This window comes from Nelumbo nucifera, chromosome 8 (assembly GCF_055504915.1).
Source record: "Nelumbo nucifera cultivar China Antique chromosome 8, China Antique-T2T, whole genome shotgun sequence".
NCBI classification, from domain to species: Eukaryota; Viridiplantae; Streptophyta; class Magnoliopsida; order Proteales; family Nelumbonaceae; genus Nelumbo; species Nelumbo nucifera.
Genome location: NC_142656.1, coordinates 22,275,013 through 22,298,106, shown reverse-complemented (window position 1 = coordinate 22,298,106; position 23,094 = coordinate 22,275,013). Strand labels below are relative to the sequence as shown.

The 23,094-nt window shown below is 37.4% G+C and overlaps 2 protein-coding genes across 3 annotated transcripts in view; one reads left to right on the top strand and one right to left on the bottom strand.

Moving 5' to 3' along the window:
* Nucleotides 1–1,692: 1,692 nt before the first annotated feature.
* On the bottom strand, nucleotides 1,693–2,271 carry LOC148789736 (uncharacterized). The gene has a single exon (XM_088893767.1). The coding sequence runs from the start codon at nucleotides 2,269–2,271 to the stop codon at nucleotides 1,693–1,695; it is 579 nt and encodes a 192-aa protein (XP_088749893.1).
* A 4,453-nt stretch (nucleotides 2,272–6,724) lies between these two features.
* The window catches only part of ABCC13 (multidrug resistance-associated protein 11), a 140,566-nt gene continuing 124,196 nt past the window's right edge, over nucleotides 6,725–23,094 (top strand). For both annotated transcript variants that reach the window (XM_088893521.1, XM_088893520.1), the window contains exons 1-9: nucleotides 6,725–6,853; nucleotides 7,079–7,119; nucleotides 7,236–7,323; nucleotides 11,153–11,317; nucleotides 11,447–11,578; nucleotides 13,621–13,721; nucleotides 14,819–14,891; nucleotides 15,067–15,318; nucleotides 18,010–18,079. In XM_088893521.1, the coding sequence (XP_088749647.1) occupies nucleotides 6,815–6,853; nucleotides 7,079–7,119; nucleotides 7,236–7,323; nucleotides 11,153–11,317; nucleotides 11,447–11,578; nucleotides 13,621–13,721; nucleotides 14,819–14,891; nucleotides 15,067–15,318; nucleotides 18,010–18,079 (961 nt within the window). In that variant the 5' untranslated portion in view covers nucleotides 6,725–6,814. The remainder of the gene's footprint in view (nucleotides 6,854–7,078; nucleotides 7,120–7,235; nucleotides 7,324–11,152; nucleotides 11,318–11,446; nucleotides 11,579–13,620; nucleotides 13,722–14,818; nucleotides 14,892–15,066; nucleotides 15,319–18,009; nucleotides 18,080–23,094) is intronic.

Here is a 23,094-nt window from a genome sequence, read left to right as displayed (position 1 = left end):
GGGGTATCCTACAAAGACACAACGTCTGGCTCTACTAGCAAACTTATCCCTGGTACGATTTAGGCTTTGCGCATAACACAAACACCCAAACGTTCGTATATGTTTGTAGCTTGGTTTCTGCCCATACAACATCTCATACGGTGATTTTCCCAAAAGGAGAGTGGAGGGGGTCCTGTTGATCAGATAATCAGTTGTCATAACACACTCTCCCCAAAACTCAATAGGGAGATTAGCCTGAAATCTAAGGGCTCTGGCAACATTAAGTATATGTCTATGCTTTCTCTCAACACGTCCATTCTGTTGTGGTGTTTCAACACATGAGGTCTGATGTATTATACCTTGCTTAGAAAAATATTCCTTAAAGCAAGTAAATTCAGTACCATTATCGCTTCTAACTATCTTCACCAATTTGTCATATTGGCATTTAACCATAGTGAAGAAGTTTCGCAGCGTTTTGCCCACTTCACTTTTGTCATTAAGTAGAAAAATCCAAACGGCTCGCGAGAAATCATCAACAGTAGTCAAAAAATACGAGGCAGCACAAGACGCCCGTACAGAGTACGGACCCCATAAATCACAATGAATCAAATCGAAAGTCCCTTTAGCATTATTTTCACTAGAATCAAACTTTCCTCTTGTCTGTTTGTCTTTTGAACAAACACCACAAATCCTATTTCCGCTACCACATCTAATGTTCAAATTAGGAAGAAGATTAATTACTTTCTCGGAGGGATGACCCATTCTCTTGTGCCATAACTCGTATTAAGCTTCGACTTCTGCTTTGTGAACCTTGCTTGAGTACGCACCTTTAAAGCAGTAAAGCCCTCCGCGTAGTTCACCCGCACCAATCACCATCATCGAAGTGCGGTCCTATATAACACAAAACTTATTGGTGAATTGGATATTACAATTTGACTCCTCTAATAATTGCGACACAGATATCAAGTTACAATTCAAACGAGGAACATAAAGCACATTAGTAAGTTTCATGTGTTTATTTAAAATGACGGTCCCTTTCTTTATTGCCATGACATGCTTTCCATCTGGCAATCCAACCTGACAACCAATCACGGTCTCGAGATCATGCAACTGACTCAAGTTCCCGGTTATATGGTGTGAAGCTCTTGTATCAATTATCCAATTCGTACCTGTCAACTTCTCATTTGTGCTGGGTTTGCAAGAATTCAAGAGATTAAGAAAAGTGGACCACTATTCATTAGTCAATCCACCGAATGTTGTACGATCTCCCTCTATCGCGTGAATTGGTTCAGAGGTTTGCCCTACCGCTTGTGCAGCATTTGCTCTCTGTACGCCTCCACGTCCACGACTAGTTTTGCCTTGTGTTCCTCGGCCTCGAGTTTTCCCACTTCTAGTAGATCTCGGCCGGTCCCCCCACCAGTCCGGGTAGCCGATGAGTTGAAAGCAACTCTCAGCCTCATGTCCTGTTCATCCGTAGTTTGTGCACACTCAAGATTTCTCTTTTGTGTCGTGTCCCGTTCTTTTTGTGCCACCTTGTGCTTGTGCAGCAAAGCTCATCACCTCTCTTTTTTCTTCTTTGCTGTGGATCACGGTTCTCAGCCGCTCCTCTTGTATCACCATGGCATAGGCTTTGTTCAAGTTTAGCAGCGGATCGGTGCCCAGAATATTGGAACGCACTGTTCCATATACTTTGTCATCCAAGCCCATCAGAAACTAATGGACTCTTTCTTCTTCTCGTCTCTTCTCCAGCTTTGCAGCAATGTTGCAGTTGCAGCCCGCACAGACGCATGTCGGAATTTGCTCGTAATTAGCAAGTTCTTCCCAGATTTGTTTCAGTTTGCCATAATATGTCACGATTGGGAGACCGGCCTGTTTGCTGTTCGCGAGATCTGCCTTGAGTTGCTGAATTCTTGGCCCATTACCTACTAAAAACCGTTCTTTGATGTCATCCCATAGATCCTTCACGGCCTCCATATATGTGATCGTAGAACGCGGGCTTGGTTCTATCGTGTTGAGGATCCATGAAACCAGCATCGAGTTTACAGTCCACCAGTCTTCCAAGTCCGGTGAATCATCTATGGGTTGAGATATAGTCCCATCGAGAAATTTGATCTTCTTCTTGGCTCGCAGCGCCATCCGCATTGCTCGAGCCCATTCTTCGTAGTTATCTCCTTTCAATTGAACTTGGGTAATTATATTACCCGGGTTGTTGTTGGCAGTCAAGTAGTATGGTGAGACTACCTTTCTGCTTCCGCCCTCACCTTCATTTCGCTTCTCTCTTCCATCTGCCATGATCGATCAGTCAAAGCAAGGTTTCTTCTTGGTTTCAGCGAAGAACAGATACCAGCTTCGACAAACGGAAGTAAAGAGAGTTCTGCACAATCCTCAGAGATCTGCTCCACAAACAGGGATTAGGAATGATCGAATATCGCAGATACCAACTTTGGAAGTAAAGAGGGCTCTGCAAAAATCCTCAGAGATCTGCTCCACGAATAGAGATCAAGAATGATCAAAATTTGCAAACTCAGAAGGCTGTGCGACAGTCGAATGTTCCTTGCGAAATGATCGAAATTTGCAAACTCAGAAGGTTGTGCGACAGTCGAATGTTCCTGGCTCTGATACCATGAGAAATTTCAGATTGAATGAAAAGATTTTCTTTCTATTCTGTTTCAGCAAATGATTGCAGAGAATATATACAAAGTCTGAGATCGCTCCCTCTTGCGAGGATCTCGGCTAACCAATAGGTACAAACTCCTAAAAGAATAATGAAAACAAAAACCAAAACCAACTAAAACAAAAGAGATAAGACTCATACAGAAGATAAGGCTACGCTAAGATAAGGCTTACAGAAGATAAGGTTACTTAATAATGCATTATGCTCCAGGAAAAAGTTAATGGTCTGATCAATCAGAATAGGAGGGGGAATAAACTTATTATTAACACTCTTTCCATTTCGGATTTTCCAAAGAAACCAAGGAACAATATTTTTTTCCCTTCAATAAGAAATCTCCTTTCATTTCCATGCAGTCACCATCAATGTTGAAACCTCTATTTGAGCATTTTCTTTGTAAAAAGCCCATCACTTATGTTTTATTTTGTTTTTGGCATCATGAGGTTAGACAATAGGGTAGCCCATGAATTGGGATCTTCTCCTCACATAGCACTCTTCACACCAACCTCACAGCCACATCCCGCCGTAAATAATAAATACAATTATGGGAAATGTTCTTAATATGTGGCCAAGATATACTATGAAGCTGGTATGAGGAGAAGATCCGTACTCGTAACCCATTCCCATCCCTTTTAGGAATTGGGATCACCTACCAAACAAAATATATTTCAACCCTTTGCCAACATGATTTGACACCCCATATCTCACTATGAAATTAGGATCCATCATAAAAGTGGGACCTGCCATGTATGAGTATGGTTTTTAAAACCGACCCGGTGACTGAACCGGTCAAGAGTCCGGTTACCGGGTCAAATGGTCGGCTCGTTCTGACAAAAAAATAAAAAATAAAAAAATAAAAAATGGTCAAAACCGTTCGAATAGTTCAAATAGTTAACTGACCGGTTCAGTACTTTGCTGACCAAAATCAACTATTTTGAGAAAAAATGAAATCAGTCAAGTAACCAATTCCTGATTTTTCCAGTCCGACCATCCCGTCCAATCTGATTTTAAAAATTATGTATAAAATGTACAATATCAGATCATATTAATAGAGGGTTGGAACGTATTTTATTAGCAGGTGATCAGAACCCCCTTATGCCCTAAACCCCTCAATCCTAGAATCAGTGGAATTTAATCCGTGGTCTCTGATACAAAGTCACATATATCCTACCAACCGACAGTAGGATGGTTTATGTCATATGCCTCCCATGGACAGGCTTAGCATTAATATTCACTTAAAGTAAAAAAAAAATATCCTAAAAGACAAAAAGAATAATAGAGTTACTTTAGAATTTAGATGGAGGTAGTGGAAAGAAAAGTTGGCCTCTTTTAACTGCTAGTGGTCCATCATTTGTACTTTGGAGTCTAGTGCTGTCAATAGGTCGGGTTGTAGTGCTGTCAATGGATCCGGTTTGACTTGGGTCATGATAAAACCGGTCCCAAATTAATAAAAAATGTGCATAGCCAATTTCAAACTAAGACTATATAGACTTTGTAATAGCAGACCCGGAAGTGATTCTAGTTATTAATTTTGTTATCGAATTGGACCCGATATCACTTGCAGCATTATTCCATTATCATCATCCTCATTTCAGCATTATTCCAATTATATGGGATATGGCTTATGGAGTTGGCTATATGAATCTTATCTTTTATTCTTTTTTATTTAATGCTATATCTATTGTTAAACTATTAATGTTTAAATCATTTTTATGGATAATGATGTCTTTTTTTTGTTAATTCTTGTCCTTTTTAGCATCTTCAATTTGTTATAAATCGGTGTGGTCTTTTATGCAAGGTTCAAAACTTTGGCATGAATGTATTATATCATGCTGGCCAGTGTCCAATATTTAAAATATAGGGGCTTAGGATTTTTGACCCATTTTAGGATTGGGTGGGGTGGGGTGGGGGGGAACTACGCCTAAGACCTACCCCTTGACCTATTTTTGAAAAAAGAAAACTAAGAAAAATGTTGGAGTTAGGTATGGATTACTACCATAAACCCCTTATGGCATATGTACGTAGGTATATTGATACTTTAGACCTTGCTTTTATCTTAGTTTACTTTCTTTCATTTTATCACTTATTGACCTATTCTTAAGTTTCTTGGAATGACTTTATTTCTTATTTTATCTTATCTAGTTTTTTCATTCATCCATCTTAGAACTATTTCTTGTTTAATCTTCCAATGACTTTATATATATATGTATGTATATTTTCTATATTCAGGTTTTAAGATTTTTTGATTGCTCAATACTTTGTTTTATACAACATATTTGGCCTTATAACTGTTTTGTAAAAAAACTCTTTAAACTATGTAGTATTCATACACCTTTTCCATTTTGCCACCTTGTTCTCTACTTCCATGCTCTCAATCCAAGGTTTTGAAACATATTGAGTTATCTCTTGATCTCTACAATGATTTATAGTCCTATTATTATTATTATTAATTTTACATAATTTTAAAATAAGCCTAATACCAACAAACATTGACAATAGACTTATTCATTTGTTAAATTAATGTATATGGAAAAAATTAACATATTTGGACAGATATAATATTATCAAAGAGCATACCATGATAAAGATATTAAGTATATGTTTGACATCGATGCTGCAGATGCAGTTATGTGTGGGTCAGAAGCACCGTTTTATGAGAAAATGGTGTTTTTCTTTTTTTTTTTTTGTTTGGAAATATTGCTGTCAGGTAGGACGTTTCATGAAGCATCAACAACGTTTTTTTTTTTTTTTTTTTTTTCTGTTTGGTTCCAATGCTCCAAAAAAACATTTTCAGCACTGATGCCCATTATCTAGTGCCACGTCACTGCCAGAAAATGTTTTCTATTTGATTCAAAACCAGACCCGACCCAATTATAATCCAGACATAATATCAAAACCTAGAACTGACCCATTTATAGTCATGGCATAATACCAAAACGTAGAACTGACCCAGCAATTATAATCGGGACATAATGCAAATCCAGAGAACATGTAATTGGAATAAGACATGGATGATGATGACTTTAAATAAAACAGATTGGCGAAATATAATTCATGTAGCTAATTCCATATAGTTGCGATAAAACATGAATGATGATGATGATTATAATGCAGACCTGGACCCAATTTCATTGACACGGACCGGTTCTTCCCAGTCGGATCTATCCCTTAACAGCCTTAATGAAGAAACCTAAACAATGCCAGTCAGTCCAAAATACAATCTCTTTTGTCTTTTGGGAAGTGGTTATCAGCACTAGTAAAAGGGGTTCTTTTTCAAAAGAGAAAAGAAGTGGATTTACACAGTGGAGTGCAGACCATTAATCTGCCACGTTAAAAGCAGATAACTGGTGCATGCGAATCTGTCTGATACTCTCTCAACTCTGATAGTGATGTCAAGCAACCAGTGTCTCAGTGATGGAGGATAATACTATACTAGTACCAGGATATAAAGTGGATGAAACTCCGAATGGATACAACATCGACCCGGGTCGGATGGAACACCGAATGGATTGAAAATTTAAAGCGAAACACGGTAGACCCGTTCACCGGCCAGTCTGAGTTTTGACTTTCAGTCTTTAAGCCTGAGCCTGCTCTTAATATAAAGCCCGAAGCCCAGGCCTGAATCTAAACTAAATTTGAACAGAAAAATTCTTACCTAATATATAATATAATTTAATAAATTAACATATTTTATATTAATTTTGCAATTATTTAATAAATTAATAAACTTATTTTCTAAATTATAAATTAGTATTTGATAATGATTTAATAAACTAATATATATTATATATTTAGGTCGGGCTTATTTGAGAAATATCGAGACCAGCCTGAAAAGTAATCCTACCTAATGTTTGGAGCCCGAGCCCATGGGCCTCAAGATATGTCCAAGCCCGATAAAGAACGGGTCGGTCCGGGCCCAGTTCCTGGGACTTTCATGACGAAAATGAAAGAGAGGTCGTTATTGGCGGTTAAAACCGAGTTGACAATCGGGTCCAGTGTGACCCATGTCCCATGATTGAATGATACACATGTGGGCACCCACATTAATGGCTAGTGGGATACAGATGCGTCAACTTCTATTTTTCTCCTTCTCAGGCGCTGTCTTTCGTCTATGCAGAGTTGCAGACCGCTCTGCTTGCTGTGTTATGTTCTCTAGTCGAAGAGATGGAATTCATGAAGCTCGTTTGCCCAAAATCTCCAATCGTAAGAGTTCCTTCATTGAGGCTCTCGTTCTATATTAGTTTCGAAGAAGCGGCAAACTATCTTCTTGTCCATTGCCCATAATTTGACTACGCCAAACCCATATGCCTTGAGACTCTGTTTTACTCTCTCTCTTTTTCTCGTAACATCTCTCTGTATCTCTCCAATTTCTGAGGATAATTTTCTTTTTATTGATACTTTTTGTTTGGTGGATTCTCTGGTTTTCAGGTATGGGATGGAAATGGCTTCTCGGAATGCTTTGAGAACATATATCCTTCTATCATTCTCTTATTTATTTTTTTGTGGCTTAGTGTTAATAGTTAAGTGTGTTTCTTTACTATTAAGTTGTAGAAAAAAGATTTGTTTTTCCTTAACACTGTGAAACGGTATTAGGTTTCTGCGCAAATGCGGTGACTGTTGTTATGATTGTTGTACTTGGATTTACTGGAAGAAATGCCAGGAGAAGTAGTAGGGTATGTTCGTTGTATTTCACTTAATCTTCATACTTCTATAAATTAAATAGTTTTGCATGTTTTTAGTTTTGGATGGATACCACCAATGAATATTTTGTTGCAGATGATATAGTCAGATTGTGTACTCTATATGGATTTCTTTCTTAACCCAGAAGACTCCTAGAGACTCGCTCCTAAAGACAAATTAAAAAGTTATTTTGACCCATTATAATTTTTTACACAAATTTCTAAAATTGATCAAAGACTTTTTAGGTTCTTTATTTTATTCTTTTTTTGGTCATAAAGCTAGAGAAACCAACTTCTACAAGTGGTTCTGTCATCAGCATCATCATAGTCGTCATCTATGCCTTATCCAAACTATATGGGGTCGGCTACATGAATCCTGTTTTTCCAATCATTCTATTTAAATCCCTATCCACTGTTAAACTATTAGTGCTTAAATCATTTCTTACTACTTTTACCCATGTCCTTTTTGGTCTACCATGATCTCTTCTAACCCATCAATGAGTGACAAATCACTTCTTCTAACTAGCGTATTTTAAAAGTCGTTCCTTCATAATCTCAATTGAACTCAACAAAGCCTTTTCTCAATCATTGGGGTCTGGTACAAGAAACCTGCTTTGATATTCCTCCTTATCAAGGTCTATATCCTATTGTCAAATTCTAAGTCCTAAAATCCTTTCTTACTACCACAAAGCATGTTCTTGGATTTCCATCTCTCTCTCTCTTTCTTTCTCTCTCTGATAAGTAAACTTTTAAATTTTATTAAATGAAGTTATGAACTATAATCAGCAAACATTACAAGAGGCCCAAGGAGAGGTGTGAGGTGCAGCCTCTCATGGAGCATAAAGTTACATTAGATAACTCATTCTTACTGGTGTAGTAGATCATCTTCTTTTTGCATGTCCAAGCCATTTTAATCTAACTTCCATCATATTATCACTTATTTGGTGTTACTAAATAATTCCCATTTGTGAATCCATGCTTTTGCTATTTATCCATATAATGTCCTTGACTCTATTATGTTAATTTTATTAAAGTATAGTTTCTTGATTCATAGTGCTTTGCTCCATTAATATTGATGGCCTTATAGATGTGTTATAAATTTTTCATTTTGGTCCTGTTGGTTATCTAATCAGGCAATATTTCAGATTCTCCTCTTCACTTCATCTATCCTGCTCTTATCTTATGGGCAATATCCTCTTCAATCTCTTGTTTACTATGGACCATTGAACAAAATAGTGAAATGATCTTTTTGAGATATCACAAAATAAAGATGGTTAGGTCATTCTTTACTTATTTGAATTTTATATCTGATAATACTCTAATTTGGAAAATCTAATAACCTCAAAATAAAAATTTAGAGCAAAATCTTTTTTTAAGTTAGCCATAACTTGCACTAACTACATCCAATTCTGGAGATATTAGACTTGTTAGAGAGATAACTCAATAACCTTTCTAATGCACCATCACCATGTCATAGATAACTTGTTATCTAAAAGTTAAGGTTATGAAGGAATTACATTTCGTTGGGAGGGAGGATAACCTTGATTAGGGCATCCTTAGCTAACCTACCCATCTACTACCTTTCTACCTTCAGAATTCTAGTTAGAGTGGCAGATCAATTAGGGACTTCCTTTGGGAACCAGGGGATGAGAAGAGGGACCATTTGGTGGAGTGTAAGGAAGTTAACAAGACAAAGGAGCAGGAAGGATTAAGAATAGAGAACCTAATTTATAGAAATACAACACTCTTGGGGAAGTGGCTATGGAGGTTTCCTTTGGAAAGTGACAGGCTTTGGCATAAGGTAATTGGAAGCATTCACAAGACATTGAATAATGGATGGGATGTAAAAGCAGCTTCTTCCTTGTTGACACTTTCTCCCTGGAGTTCACATCATTAATTCCATTAGATATGATGTGGGTTGTGGGACCAAAGTATTGTTCTGGGAAGAGCTATAACTGACTGAAATCTCCCTTCAATTTGCTTTTCCAAGTCTCTTCTCATTATCTAATTACAAACAACAGCCTGTATTGAGGTTTGCTACTTTCTCTTCTTCAGGGGTGAGCTAGGATTTTGGCTTTAGAAGGGGTCTAAGGGATAATGAATGTGAAGCACTCATTCAACTGTTGAACAAACTTCAGCTAACCTTTCTGGATCAATCAGTAGAGGACACTAGAGTTTGGTCTGGTACATCCAATGGGGTTTTTACTTGTGCTTCTTTCCTTAATTCCCTCTTGCAACCAAATAATATGGGTGAGAATTTCCTTGTGAAAGAGATTTGGAGTAAGCCTATCCCACCTTAAATCTAGGCTTTATGTTGGGAAGCCTGCCTTGTAAAGGTAAACACTAGTTATGCTTCAAAAAAGAAGGCAAAACAAATGCTTATTGCCTCAGATGTGCTTCCTTTGCCTTGCAAGTGGTGAATCCTTATCTCATTTATTTCTTTTTTTCCCTTTTGTGCTTTGTATTTGGGACCTCTTTTGTTCTCTTTTTGGTTGCAGGTGGTCTCCTCCACAGGATATAGCAAACCTTTTCAGCCCAAGTTTCCTATGGCAACCGAAGAAGAGAGGAAGAATTATGTGGAGTGCAACTAGGGCTGCAACAGTATATTCTATTTGGGAGGATTTTCAATGAGAAGAGTAGGTCGAAAGAGGAATTGTTTGAGGCCATCAAAATCAGAACTGCACATTTGATAGACACTTGATCAATTCAAAGAATTCTCAGTAAATGATGTCCTAAGGGCAAGGACTCAAGTGGCATCCTCATCCAAAGAAAATGAAAAGGCATTTTGGAGTGGTTACCCCCAGCGGCTAATAAAATAAAACTAAATTTTGATGGAATTTCTGTGGGAAGCATGGGGAAGGCTGGTATTGGAGGAGTATGTAGGGATTGCACCGAAAAGTGTTGGGTATCTTCTCAGGAGCTCTGGGGCTAGGAGATGCACTAAAGGCTGAGCTAATGGCATTACTACAAGGGCTAAGAATTGCTAAGCAATCAGGATTTCAGCCTTTAGAAGTAGAGGGAGATTCAAAGCTGATAATTTCTTGGGCCAAAAACAAGCAGCTTGTGCCATGGATATATAGGCACGAATTTAGGGAAATAGAGAGCATCACACAGGAGCTGAACATAACCTTCAAGTGGGTCAGAAGGACAGCAAATGGGATGGCTGACACTCTTGCAAAGCAAGGGGTATATAGGCAACAGATGTTTTGGGCACCATTGTAAATCTTATTCCTGAATTGGGATTGGAATGAATCCTAATGGGTGGATACACCATGTTCTTGTAATATCCATATTATCAGTTTAATATAAATCCAATTTTATTGCTGATCCAAAAAAAAGTTAAGGTTATGAAGAAAGTAACAGAATTGCAATCGGTTTCCCTTGTTTTGCCATAGACCTTCCTTTTTGGACTTGTGATATCATGAGTATAGACTCACTGTTTGGACATAACAAGTCAAAGCTATTGTTAATTTGTTACAGGAACATATTTATCCATAGACTAGAAATTCACTTTATACTTAGCAGCATCAAACCATATGGCTGACGAACATGATAACATGGGTCTGAATCTGAGAGTGGGCACTTTGTGCCAACAAAAAAGGGAAAAAGTGAGAAATTAGTTCTGCATCCAGTTCACCCCTCCCAGGATGGCTAGGACCAACATTGGTTAATGGTCCTTTTTTATCAAATCATATTAGAGTGCATGATGTATTTCATGTTTGTTATTTGCCTTGTTTAAGAATTGGATATTGTCTTGTCTTCTTCTTATTCTTAAGTTTGTATTTAATCTTGTTTTTATTTATTTATTTTTTTAATTTTGTAGATTACAGAAATGTGCTTTGTGGAGAAGCTCTTCTTGACTTTTATACCTGCTTTTGGAGCACTATTATCTTTCTGTGACATGGTCTTCCTTCTGAAGAAGGTGCTTCAAGGAAAGCATACCATATATCATGAATGGTTTTTTAGATGTTCTCAGTTATTAACTTGGGTAAGATTCTTGAACTTAAGTTGCTGGAAAATCCTATGAAGTTTTTAGAAGCTACGGGTTCTTTGATCTTGGATTCTTCTCCCTCCCTCCTTCCCTCTCACCCCTGTCTTCTGAATTCTTAAATTTTAGGCCACCATTATTCTCTTCTCAAAGTGTGAAAATTGGTTCTTCATATTTTGTGATCGCGTCCTTTGTTTCTGGTGGATTGCAAGACCTCTTTTTGGGATTCCTCATTTACATACAGTGTTTTCTTCATTAGAGGTAACTCAATCATTTCTTTTTTAATTTTATTTAAATATTCAATTTCTTCTTATGTTGTTTTATATGTAGGTTTAGTTTCTTCTCTTGACATAAACAAATAGTGAAAACATTTCCTGTCCTTGTCTGGGCATGAATAAAACTCATCTTTTCATATTGAAGCATTAGTGGTTGAGCTATGATTATGATTGCTAACTTAAATTTTCAGTAAAAAACATTCAATTAACCTGATTAGTTATGATCTTGAGCCTATCTCTGTGCCTGTTTTAGATGTTCTTTTTTTGATAATAAATAAATAATAAAGCTTATTAACTAAGAGAAAGGTACAAAAGAGTATATGAGAGGAGGGCACTCAAGATATACAACAACCACAAGAAAAACAAAGGAACCTTCCAAGACATTCATAAATGCTAATAGGGCAATTCCAAACCCTACCAAAAGTAGAATAATTAAGGACTTCAGATTCTGGAGATATTAGTAATCAGATTATAATCAAGAATCTGATATGGAAAAACTATTTCCTTTGTGAAAAGTTTTGGACCAGCAGTATGGGCTCCGTCCTTTGAGATGGAAAATTTCCTTTTCTTTTCTTTCAAGTTTGTGGGGGCTGATTTGCCAAGTTTTTATAGACTGGGTTCATTGAAAAGGCCAGAAAACCCTCTTGTTTGAAAAGATAAAAAGGTAATACATAATAGTACTTTTATCTTTCAAAATAATTCTTTTTGATTACTCACTAGGGGTTTGCTCTTATCAACAATGGAATGTTCCTAGATTGCCACCTGTCCTTTCTTTTGTTATACATGTAACTTTCAAGCCAAAAAGTTTTCATCTGTTCATATTGCATAGAAAGCCCAAACAATTTTAGAAAAGGCCATTGCTACCTTTCCTTTCTTTTGTGATACAACCACTGTAAGTAGAACTTCACTTCTTTTAGACCTTAAAGGATATGAACTATGACAATATTTTGCAGACTTTAATACAAGGACTGAAACAATGGTTCAGACCTGCTGTTATGTCTAGAAGTAATAGGCAACAACATAGGCAGAGTCCCAAGAAAAGAGAAGAAGAGAGAACGAAGAAGAAGGAGAAAACTGGAGAGAAAAATCTGTCTCCTCAGTCCGGTTGGCTAGTATTTATACATTACTTAAAAGAATGACTAGAATTCCCCTAATTAAGTATGGGCACACAACTTAAAATAGGACAAGAGAGACTAACTATATTATAATAAATAAGGAAGAAAAGACCAAAAACACCCTTATAGGTCAGCTGTTAACAAGGGCCATAACCCAATTCTGGTCCTGACTATCTGGGATCTTAAAAAGTGTGAGAGCTGGTTATGGACCTAACCTTTGGCATTTTCTTGAATGAAGTGGGAACTCTCAGACTCAAAAGTCAAAACCATCTTCTCATGCTTATCATCCCAAGATTTCACCATTGTACCAAATAATGACCCCTATTTTGCAAAATTAGAGATCTCATCTCATATTGAATATTTAAAAGATCATGACCAAAAACCTGTAGGATCAACTTCTCTTAACTTACAATGCCAACATATTACTTGGTCTTTTAATAGTTCTCGTGGTAGCACTATATTTGTGAGCTTCATACTGAGCTAAAGACTCTTCAAGAGGGTAGATATTGTTGATAGAAAAAGATATTGCAAAAAAAATTCTCCTAGTCATCCTCCTTGAGTGCAAGTACTGGATAACAAAATGGGAGGACAAATATTTATATTGCAGATTAAAGATTTGGTGATACTGTTGATAGAAAAAGATAAAATGATACTCTAACAGGCAGCAAAATAGAAATATGAGTACAAGTGGGGGAATGCAAGATATAAGGAAAGGAGGATGTTGAATGAATCCAAAAATCTCCCTCCTCTAGTAAATAAGTGCACCATCTGCAACTTTTACTTTCTCGGTTTCTCACTACTAGACAAATCTCCATCCTCTACTAAAGAAGTATCTTTGGTCTAAAATATTAATGTTCAAAGTTGTGTATTAAAAAGAGTTGTTCTAGCATTTATTACCAGTTCCATGTGACAGGTTATACAATGTCTTAAAGAGAGTTGTTCTATGGTGATTGATATCATATTTGGACTATTTGTCAACATCATCAGAGTAATGCAATCATCTTATAAAAGTAGGTAAGTGATATATATTTGAATATTTTCCTAAATTCTTCTATTACTGTGAGATATATCACATTGAAAATATATCTTCATTAACCTTGTGTTGTACCAAAAAATTGTCCTGTTACCAGTTACTATTTTTAGATTTTCAACCTCCAATAATCTCTTAAGATATGCTAGATATTCTGCATGAAATATGTGAAAGTTGACTGCAATATCCAGTCTTAAAATGAATATGGATTCCTTTCCTGACATAGAAATAAGTATGTAATAGTAATTGAGCAATTATATTGCTAATCCATAAACAAATATAAAAGCATTTAGGTATATTACTATTACATATTAACATATGATCATTGACTCGTAATTATGAGATGCCCAAATTCTAACAGTGATGGATATCAATCTCGGTTTAAAAGGCACATGAAGCTTAGACCTTGAGGTTTTCCTCAAGGCATGATTCAAGAGAGAGCCACAATTCTCAACCCTAGAGTCTAATACCTTAAAGTATAAGGCATATTCCCGAAACTTTCAGATGCTTTTTATGTGTGTATGTATGTAAATGTATGACAGTATGTTGGCTGTCTCTATTCTTCAATATATTTAAAACCACTGTGAGGTACTATATAACATTTATATTTTCATAATAATATTAAACAGTGTATAGGAATGTGACAGATCTTTCTCTAAGCTCCTAATATTCTCATTGTCCTTGCTTGTGTGATCATTATTCATTAATATGCTCTTCATTTTTGAGAATATACTTTTCTTCATATTTCTATAATTATCCTCAATCTTCATCTTACTATCTTAGTTTGATGTTTTTCTTGGAAGTATTCATGAGGCTTAAACTTCATACTTTAAGGCTTATGCCTCACACATCTAAAGGTATTGGAACTGACCTCATGCCTATATATGTATATATCTATTAGCTCATTTATTTGTATAAGAATTAACTAATAAAAGGGCAGCCCAGTGCATGAGGCTCCTGCCAATGCGGGGTCTGGGGAGGGACGGAAATTGAATGTGTGAAATATAAAACATAAAAAAGTTGTTTCTAAATTGTCCCAGTGTTACTAAGATCATCGATTATATGTAATGTTTATTTGCAGAAATTGTGGTTCACTAGAAGAAAATCTCATCTCAAGTGCCTTGGATTCAGAGGAAGGCCATCTTAGACATTTTGTATGTCTTTTACTATCATCCTAGCTTTATCTAAGATACTAATGCTTTTCTTTAGTCATTAGTTGTTTGTGAGCCAAAATTGGATGTCATTAGTTGTTTATTGATGCTTTATTTTTTTATTCTTTTTCTTAAGGATATTTCCATGTTCATAGTTTTTCCCCCTTCCTCATCACAGGAAACGATTCATAACTATTGGCATCTTCTGACTTTCAAGTCTATAAGTCCGGTAATGGATCGTGGTGTGACAAAGCAGCTTGACTTTGAAGATTTAGTTCAGCTACCTACTGAGTTGAATCCTTCCTCTTGCCATAGTACATTGCGAAGCTGTTGGGTGGCTGAACAATGTAAAAATTCTTCCCAGCCATCCTTGTTTAAAGCAATTTGTTGTGCATATGGATGGCCCTATTTTCGGCTTGGTCTGTTAAAGGTGATTTATATCTTTCTCTTTTTTTTTGTGAGGATAATGCCTTTTCCTGTTGACCTTTCATGTTATTTTATTTGTTTTTCCTTTTAACAAGTCATGCAATGTTATTTTATTTGATACCTCTTACTGAAGCCTCTTAGCCCTAGTTTATTTTGTCTTGTTAATTAGTTGTTAAAGCATATACTAGCAGGAAACCTTATTTTCTCACTACAATGCGAACTGAGATGACTTTAAATTCTTTAAACAAGAAACAACATGAATTACAACAAAGAAAGTAACACTTGAGTAGAAGCCCTTATGGCATACCAAACACTGCGTTTGTCCTATCTCTTTGAATTATTTTTGAACCAAACCCAGACCATATTTAAAGAGCTTATATCTTTCAAATTCTTGGAGGTCTTGGAAAACCTTAGAGAATTCTTTTATCATGCTTCTTTCAGTAAGTTTCATCAACTTCTGAGGCTAAAATTATACTGGCATACTTTCTATGCACTTGCGATGATTGCTCTAAATTCTAGAACGGCCTTTTCCTTGGCACTTTGAAATACAAGTGAAGAAAAACTAATAACTACAATCCTTGAAGAAACCATAAAATTTTGAGTAGATATTCATTTTTTGACGGATTAGTGGACTTATTAAAATATATGAAACACCTACTAAAGATATTTGATAGAGTAGGTCTAAATAACAGCATATTATTGTTAGGTTATATGGAGTTGTTCATTTATATGGCCATATAGTTAATCCTGAGGGTTTCCGTCAATGGAAGTTTTGTCTGCTAGGATAACTTTCTAGTTAAAATACAAATAAAGGGGAATGGGGTCATATAAACCGGATTTATTCTAATTTACCCAAATTTCTTGTTCTTATTTCTACTCAAGGGTTTTGGATTTCAGAACTTAACTCATATATACTGACCAAGATTATGGACCAAAAAGACTCTTTTATGCTGTCCAAAAATCTAGAAAACTGGATGCTACTGTGCTTTGCGTTTGTTTTTCTTATTTCTTAAAACCCAGTTATGGCTTTGTTGCATTCACTTGGATCATTATCTATTATTTTCCAATTTCCAGTTGAAACATTTGAAGCATTATCCTATTTAGTATACCATAGCTTTCCTGATTATAGAGAAGTAGAGCTGTAATGTTGGTTGTGCTGTGCTGGGCCTGGGCCTGTAGTGGGCCGTGCCTGCTTGGCACAAATGTGAAAAGAGGGGCGAGGCTGTGGGCTGGCATGATTTTTTCTTTTTCTTATCTTTTTTTAAATTGAAAAAACCATGAAAAATTAACAAGATAAACAACAAATCGAAAAACAATATCTTAAAATATGATTTCATATGAATTTTAATGTATACAATTGTTCATATATGAACTAATAAAATAAAAATGGAAAAAATTACAATGAAATTGGAATAAAATAGTATAATAAAATTGAAAATAAAAATTTATATACATATATATATTTATATATATGTATGTATGTATACATATCATTATATCTATCTATCTATCTATCATTATATCTATATCTATATCTATATCTATATGCATGTGTGTGTGGTCTGTGCTGGGCTTGGCCATTTTCGTGTGCTGTGTTGTGAAAGCCTATGGGCCTGGACCCCTTAAGTCTGGCACGACCCAAATCATGTTGGCCCACGGGCGGCCTGACCTGTTTTACAGCTCTACAGAGTTCTTTAGGCTAGTAACTAGAAATTAGGTAGTTTATTAAATAAATGAAGCAAAAATCTTGCTCCAAATAGTGTTCTGCCACAAGAGGAGCTATTTTTTCCATCTAAATGGTGAAATCTGTTTTGTAACTCATATCACAAATTGCCTTGGTTCTATAAGAGCAAGATGGAGTAACTAGTATATGCATACTCTTAGAAGTTCTTGAGGATGCAAGTTTCTTTAACTCCTTGTGCCCACCAAAAAATAAAACCTATGAATTGAAATCCTAATTCCTAGTATATGAGAAATGCTGGACAACTTCCCCAGGTTTCCTTGTACTCTGTACATGAAAAGAAGAGGGAATTGAGAGTAATCAGTTTCCCTAAGAATACATTTTTCTTTCACTATGATGACAAACATTTACATTGTCGCATTTAAAAAAGTGATTTTAATTAACTACAATATCTTAGGTAATAAAGAGAGAAAAAGGGTAGCCCAAGCACATAAAAATAGCCTCTTGTATCTTATATAAAAAACAAACATCTAATCCTGCAGATTGGGGCCCCAAACCAGCCCCTTTAGCTATGTTGTTGGTTCTTGATAGAGCACTATCTGGGATGCCATTTAGAAAAATGTCATGTTGATCTAGAATCTAGAAAATATTTCATAATTAGAAGGCATTTTGCCATCTTTTTGACTTGATTTGAATCCTTTAAGTGAGAAAACATCCTAGGTCACAATTTGGGACTTGATGAACTAAATTAGAAATTAGATGTTTGTGGTGTATTTCAATTTTATATTTTATATCCTATCTCCAACAACTTATTGAGATAACTAGGGGTGCAACTTGGATTGGGTTGGGTTGGAAATTTGTCAAATTTCCAATGGGACCAAACCCTAACCTGAGTCCGATGTAATTGAAAATCCTCAAGTCGGGCAACCCAACTTGCAATCCTAGAGATATAACACACTAAATTTCTTGTTAACTGTTAATAATATTCCTTTCATTGATTTTCATATTTTGCAGGTATTAAATGATTGTATTGGTTTTGTGGGACCTCTACTTCTCAATAAACTAATTTGGTTTCTTCAAAAAGGTGCTGTATTATTTGATGACAATTTTTTTTATTAGTAAGTAATAGAATCAAATTGTGTTGATATGTGCAAAACAAGATAACTACAAGACCCTGGAGTAACAAAAAACAACCAAGGACATCCACAGCCCAATCGAGGATTATCTTTATACTAATATACATCACATGCACAAAAGAAACTAGTTTGGCATATTGGTGTACCAAAGGAGCTCTTCTCATTTCTCCCTATCTGAATGAGGTTTCAAACTGGTATGCATATCCCAAGCCTCTCAAAACCTTTATCCTTCATTGGTTAACCCACTTCTATCATATTATAGCTTAGGATCTTCATTGGTTAACCTTTTCTTCCTCTTCCCTACTTTATCCTTCTCTTCTTCATATCTGCTTTCTGTTTGTTTTGATTGTGATAATTGATTTTGGATTTCAAATTCTCCACTTCCTTCTTTGTTCTCTTATATTTCCAATGAGACTACACCAATTTATTGCGGTCCTCTTTCTTTTCATCCACAACGTGGGAAAGACCCAATTGTTCTGCCACATTGTATCTGTTATGCAGGAGAGAAGAATGAAAGAAGAGAGAAAAGAGAGAGAAGAGAGAACTGAGAGCTCAAAGATACTGCTGGAGGTGCAACATTTTAATATATATACTAGGGCAACAACAACTAAAATAAAAAAGGAGCAAAAGTACAATAGTACCCCTGCGGTATTATACATAGGAAAAAATAACAGTTGTTAACACTCCCCCTCAAGTTGGGACATAGATGTCAATCATGCCCAACTTGTCACATAAATCATGATGTCTTGAGTGGTGTAGTCCTTTTGTAAAGATGCCTGCAAGTTGATCCTCAAAGCTGACATAGGGAGTACACACTTCCCCTGTGATAACTTTCTCTCTGATAAAATGCTTGTCGACTTCGATGTGTTTAGTTCTATCATGTAGCACAGGGTTAGCAGCAATGTTTATGGCTGCTTTGTTATCACAGAATAGGGTCATAGGTCTGTCCACTGGAAAGCCCAACTCACTCAACAGATTCTTTATCCACATAATTTCAGCCACTTCATGAGCCATTGCTCGATATTCAGCTTCAACATTGGATCTAGCCACCACACTTTGCTTTTTGCTTCTCCAGGTAACTAGATTTCCTTCTATGAAGGTGCAGTAGCCACTAGTTGACTTTCTGTCATTTAGGGATCCTGCCCAATCTGTATCAGTACACACTTCAACTTTCAAATGTCCATGCCTTTGAAACAACAAGCCAGCTCCTGGAAACCTTTTAAGGTATTAGAGGATTCTTTCTGCTGCTTCAAGATGAGTGGTCATAGGGGCATGCATGAACTGGCTAAGGACACCAACTGCATAAGCAATGTTTGGGCGGGTCATAGAAAGATATAACAATCTCCCTATAAGTCTCTGAAACTGTTTCACATCCTTGATAGGTTCACCTTGGCTGTCACCTAATTTATGGTTAGGATCAATGGGGGAATCAACTAGCTTCACTCCCATTTTTCCTGTATCCTGGAGTAAATCTAGGACATACTTCCTTTGGGAAATGAAGATACCCCTTTTTGAGTGGGCAACTTCAATTCCTAGGTGTTAGAATGTTAGAGTGATGTTCGGCTGATAAGAGTTCTTATTAGTCCATTCTTATGTTTAACTTATCTTGTAACTGGGCTGGGCTTGTGTTGATGGGCCTAATCCTGTTTAATGATTTAAGTCATCTGGGTGTCCCATCACTAATCAGGGGCATCCCAGTAATTTCTCGTACCTTGTACTATATTCATCTATAAATAAAGAACTGGTCGACTGGCTAGTACAGTTCGACATTCTCTTCTTTTCTGTCATTCTCTTTTCTTCCTTGCTACTTTGAGTATAGCTCTTCAAATTACATGGTATCAGAGCATTAGCTCCTTCCTGGTTTCAGTAGGCGCACTCTCTTCTCTTGCTGTCTTTTCATCTTCTCTCTTCCTTTTCTGGGTTGCTGTAGTGAAGACCTAGGAGTGTAAGAGAGTAAAGCAAGTTCGAACCTAGGATTTCTCTTGGTTGTAGGACTCAAGGGAAGTAAGACCCAGAAGTAGATGTCCTACTAGATTATCTCCAGCAAATAGTAGCTATTGGGCTACTAAGAGAGGTCTGTATAGGACAGACCTAGTTGAGGACTGATTTCAGCAGTCCTAGCACTAGCCGAAAGAGGGAGAGCTTCCTCTACAGTTGCAGCTTCGTGCTCCAGCAAGACTTGCGCAAAACAAGTGGTAAAGACTTAGCCTACTCTACAGTTGTAGCTTCGTGCCCCAGCAAGACTTGGGCAGAACTGTGGTAACTTCAGTTACAGATTCTCTTCAGGTCGGTTATCAGTCCTACTTTGTGAACTTCAGTTACTGCACTGTACAGTTACTTCAGGTTGCACAACAAGCCCTAGCTGAAGTATCTTCAGTTACTAGCACTGTGAACTGGTTCAGTTACAGCCCTGTACTTGCTACTTCGGCCAGTCCTAAACAGCACTGCACAGTACCCGAACTGTGAACACTTCTACCAGCACGGTGAACACTGTGACCACTTCGGCCAGTCCTAAACAGAATCACCTACAGCACTGTGAACAACTCTTGGACTGAAGTCAAGATGTCCTCACTATCCGGTGAAGTTTCCTCTAGAGATAACAGACCTGTTACAAGGTCCTCAAACCTGGAAAACCCTAATCTGCACAGCTTGCAGATTACAAGTGTGCTGCTAGATGAGTATAACTTCAGAGAGTGGTCTGTCTCAGCAATGCTGTTCATTACCTCTCGTGACCTCACAGGCTATTTGGATGGAGACAAGAAACAACCAGAAATTGGCAGTCCTGAATACACCGTGTGGCGTAAGGAAAATGCCACAGTCATGTCTTGGTTGCTGGCCTCTATGACTCCTAGGGTGGCCAGAACTGTTCATCACTTCCCCACAGCTGCTAAAATTTGGGAGAAAGTATCTAAGACATATGGCCAGAAAAAGAACAATGCTAGAATTTACAGGCTGAACCAAGACATTGCAGCCCTAAGGCAAGGAGATATGTCCGTGGCAACCTACTTTGCAACACTGGAAGGCCTCTGGGAAGAGCTTGACCACCATTTGATTTTGGATTGGGAAAATGCTAATGATAAGGAGAGGCATGATAAGCAGATTGAGGAGGGCAGAGCCTTCAAGTTTCTGGCGGGTCTTGACCCTATATATGAAGGTATAAGGTCACAGATTCTAGGGAGAGATGAATTACCTGAGCTTCACCATGTCTACTACCTGGTGAGGAATGAAGAAGTAAGGAGAAAGGAGATGCAAGTTGACTCCCAGACACAGTCAATAGAACAACCTAGAGAACATTCAGCCTTAGTCTCCACTAAGGGGAATAGATTTTCAAACAAGAAGTCCCTCAAGTGTACATATTGTGGTGGTGAGAAACACACAAAGGAGAAATGTTGGGTCCTGTACCCTCATCTGAAGCCAGCTGCTCTGAGAAAGGACAAAAGGCAACAGAAGGGCCACACAGCAAGTGGGAATCTTGCCACCAACAACAGTAGTGACAACTCACAGAGTATTCAGACAGTGTCATCTTCCACCGCAAGGCAGGCTGCCGACTCCTTTGGACCAAGTACCTTGGGCTTCACAGCTAGTGAGGTAGAGGTTCTCAGTCGGGCATTAGCCCGTCTGAAGAACAATTCTTTAGCTTCCACCTCTCTTGCCAAATCAGGTACAGCCTCTGCATTTAGTGCATCTAGTTCCATTAATTCTACCTCTTGGGTGATTGATTCCGGAGCCACTGACCATATGACACATATGTCCTCCTTATTCTCCACATATCATTTGTTGTCTGGCCAGGATAAGATGAGAGTAGCTGATGGGTCCCTCTCCACCATCTCTGGAAAGGGGGTGGTTGACCTAAGCAAGGATCTCTCTCTTAAATCAGTTCTACATGTTCCTAGTCTTACCTCAAATCTGTTGTCTGTTTCAAAGCTTACAAAAAACTTGAACTGCAGTATAACTTTCTTTCCTTCTCATTGTGTCTTCCAGGACAGATTGACGAGGAGAACGATTGGGAGTGGTCATGAGTATGGGGGCCTCTACTACTTTGATGAAGATGTTAGCTCAGCCATGCAAGCTTCTACTACTAGTCCGGAGAGTGTGGAGTCAATAGCTAGGTTGCACTTATGGCATGCTAGGCTAGGTCATTTGTCCTTTTCTTCCTTAGCAATGTTGTTTCCCGAATTATGTAAGGGCATTTCGAGTCAGAGTTTAATTTGTGATGTGTGTCAAATGTCAAAACAATGTAGATCAATGTATCTAATTTCTAGTAATGAAATTCAAGCCCCTTTTGACTTGGTTCATTCTGATGTTTGGGGTCCTTCACCCATTGTTTCCATTGATGGCTTCCGTTATTTCATCAGTTTTATTGACCATTATTCTCGGTGCACTTGGATTTATCTGTTGAAAGGACGTGAAGAAGTTCCCTGGATAACTATGATGTTTTGCAAGATGGTTGAAACACAATTTGATAAAAAGATCAAGCAATTCCGTTCAGACAATGCAGCTGAATACTTTGAAAGATCCCTGAACTCATTCATGGAAGATGCAGGCATGTTACATCAATCATCGTGTGCTTACACCCCTCAGCAAAATGGGGTCGCTGAGCGCAAAAACAGACATCTATTGGAGACAGCTCGAGCCCTTCTTTTCCAGCACAATGTGCCCAAGCAATATTGGTCTTAAGCTGTTCTCACTGCATCATACCTGATAAATCGGATGCCATCTAAGGTACTGGGTATGAAGACCCCTTTCTCTGTTTTGTGTCCCACTCTTCCAGAATTCCCTCTTCCCCCGCGGGTTTTTGGTTGTACATGCTTCATACATGTGAAAGATCCAAAGAAGACCAAGCTGGATCCTAAGGCTACAAAGGGAATATTTTTGGGGTACTCTCCTACGCAGAAGGGGTATAAGTGTTATGATCCTGTCTCCAAGAAAAAATATGTCACCAGGGATGTAGTCTTTTTTGAGT

What these genes read in the sequence shown, in the direction of transcription:
- LOC148789736 (XM_088893767.1), bottom strand. Translation starts at nt 2,271, where the DNA reads ATGGCAGATGGAAGAGAGAAGCGAAATGAAGGTGAGGGCGGAAGCAGA.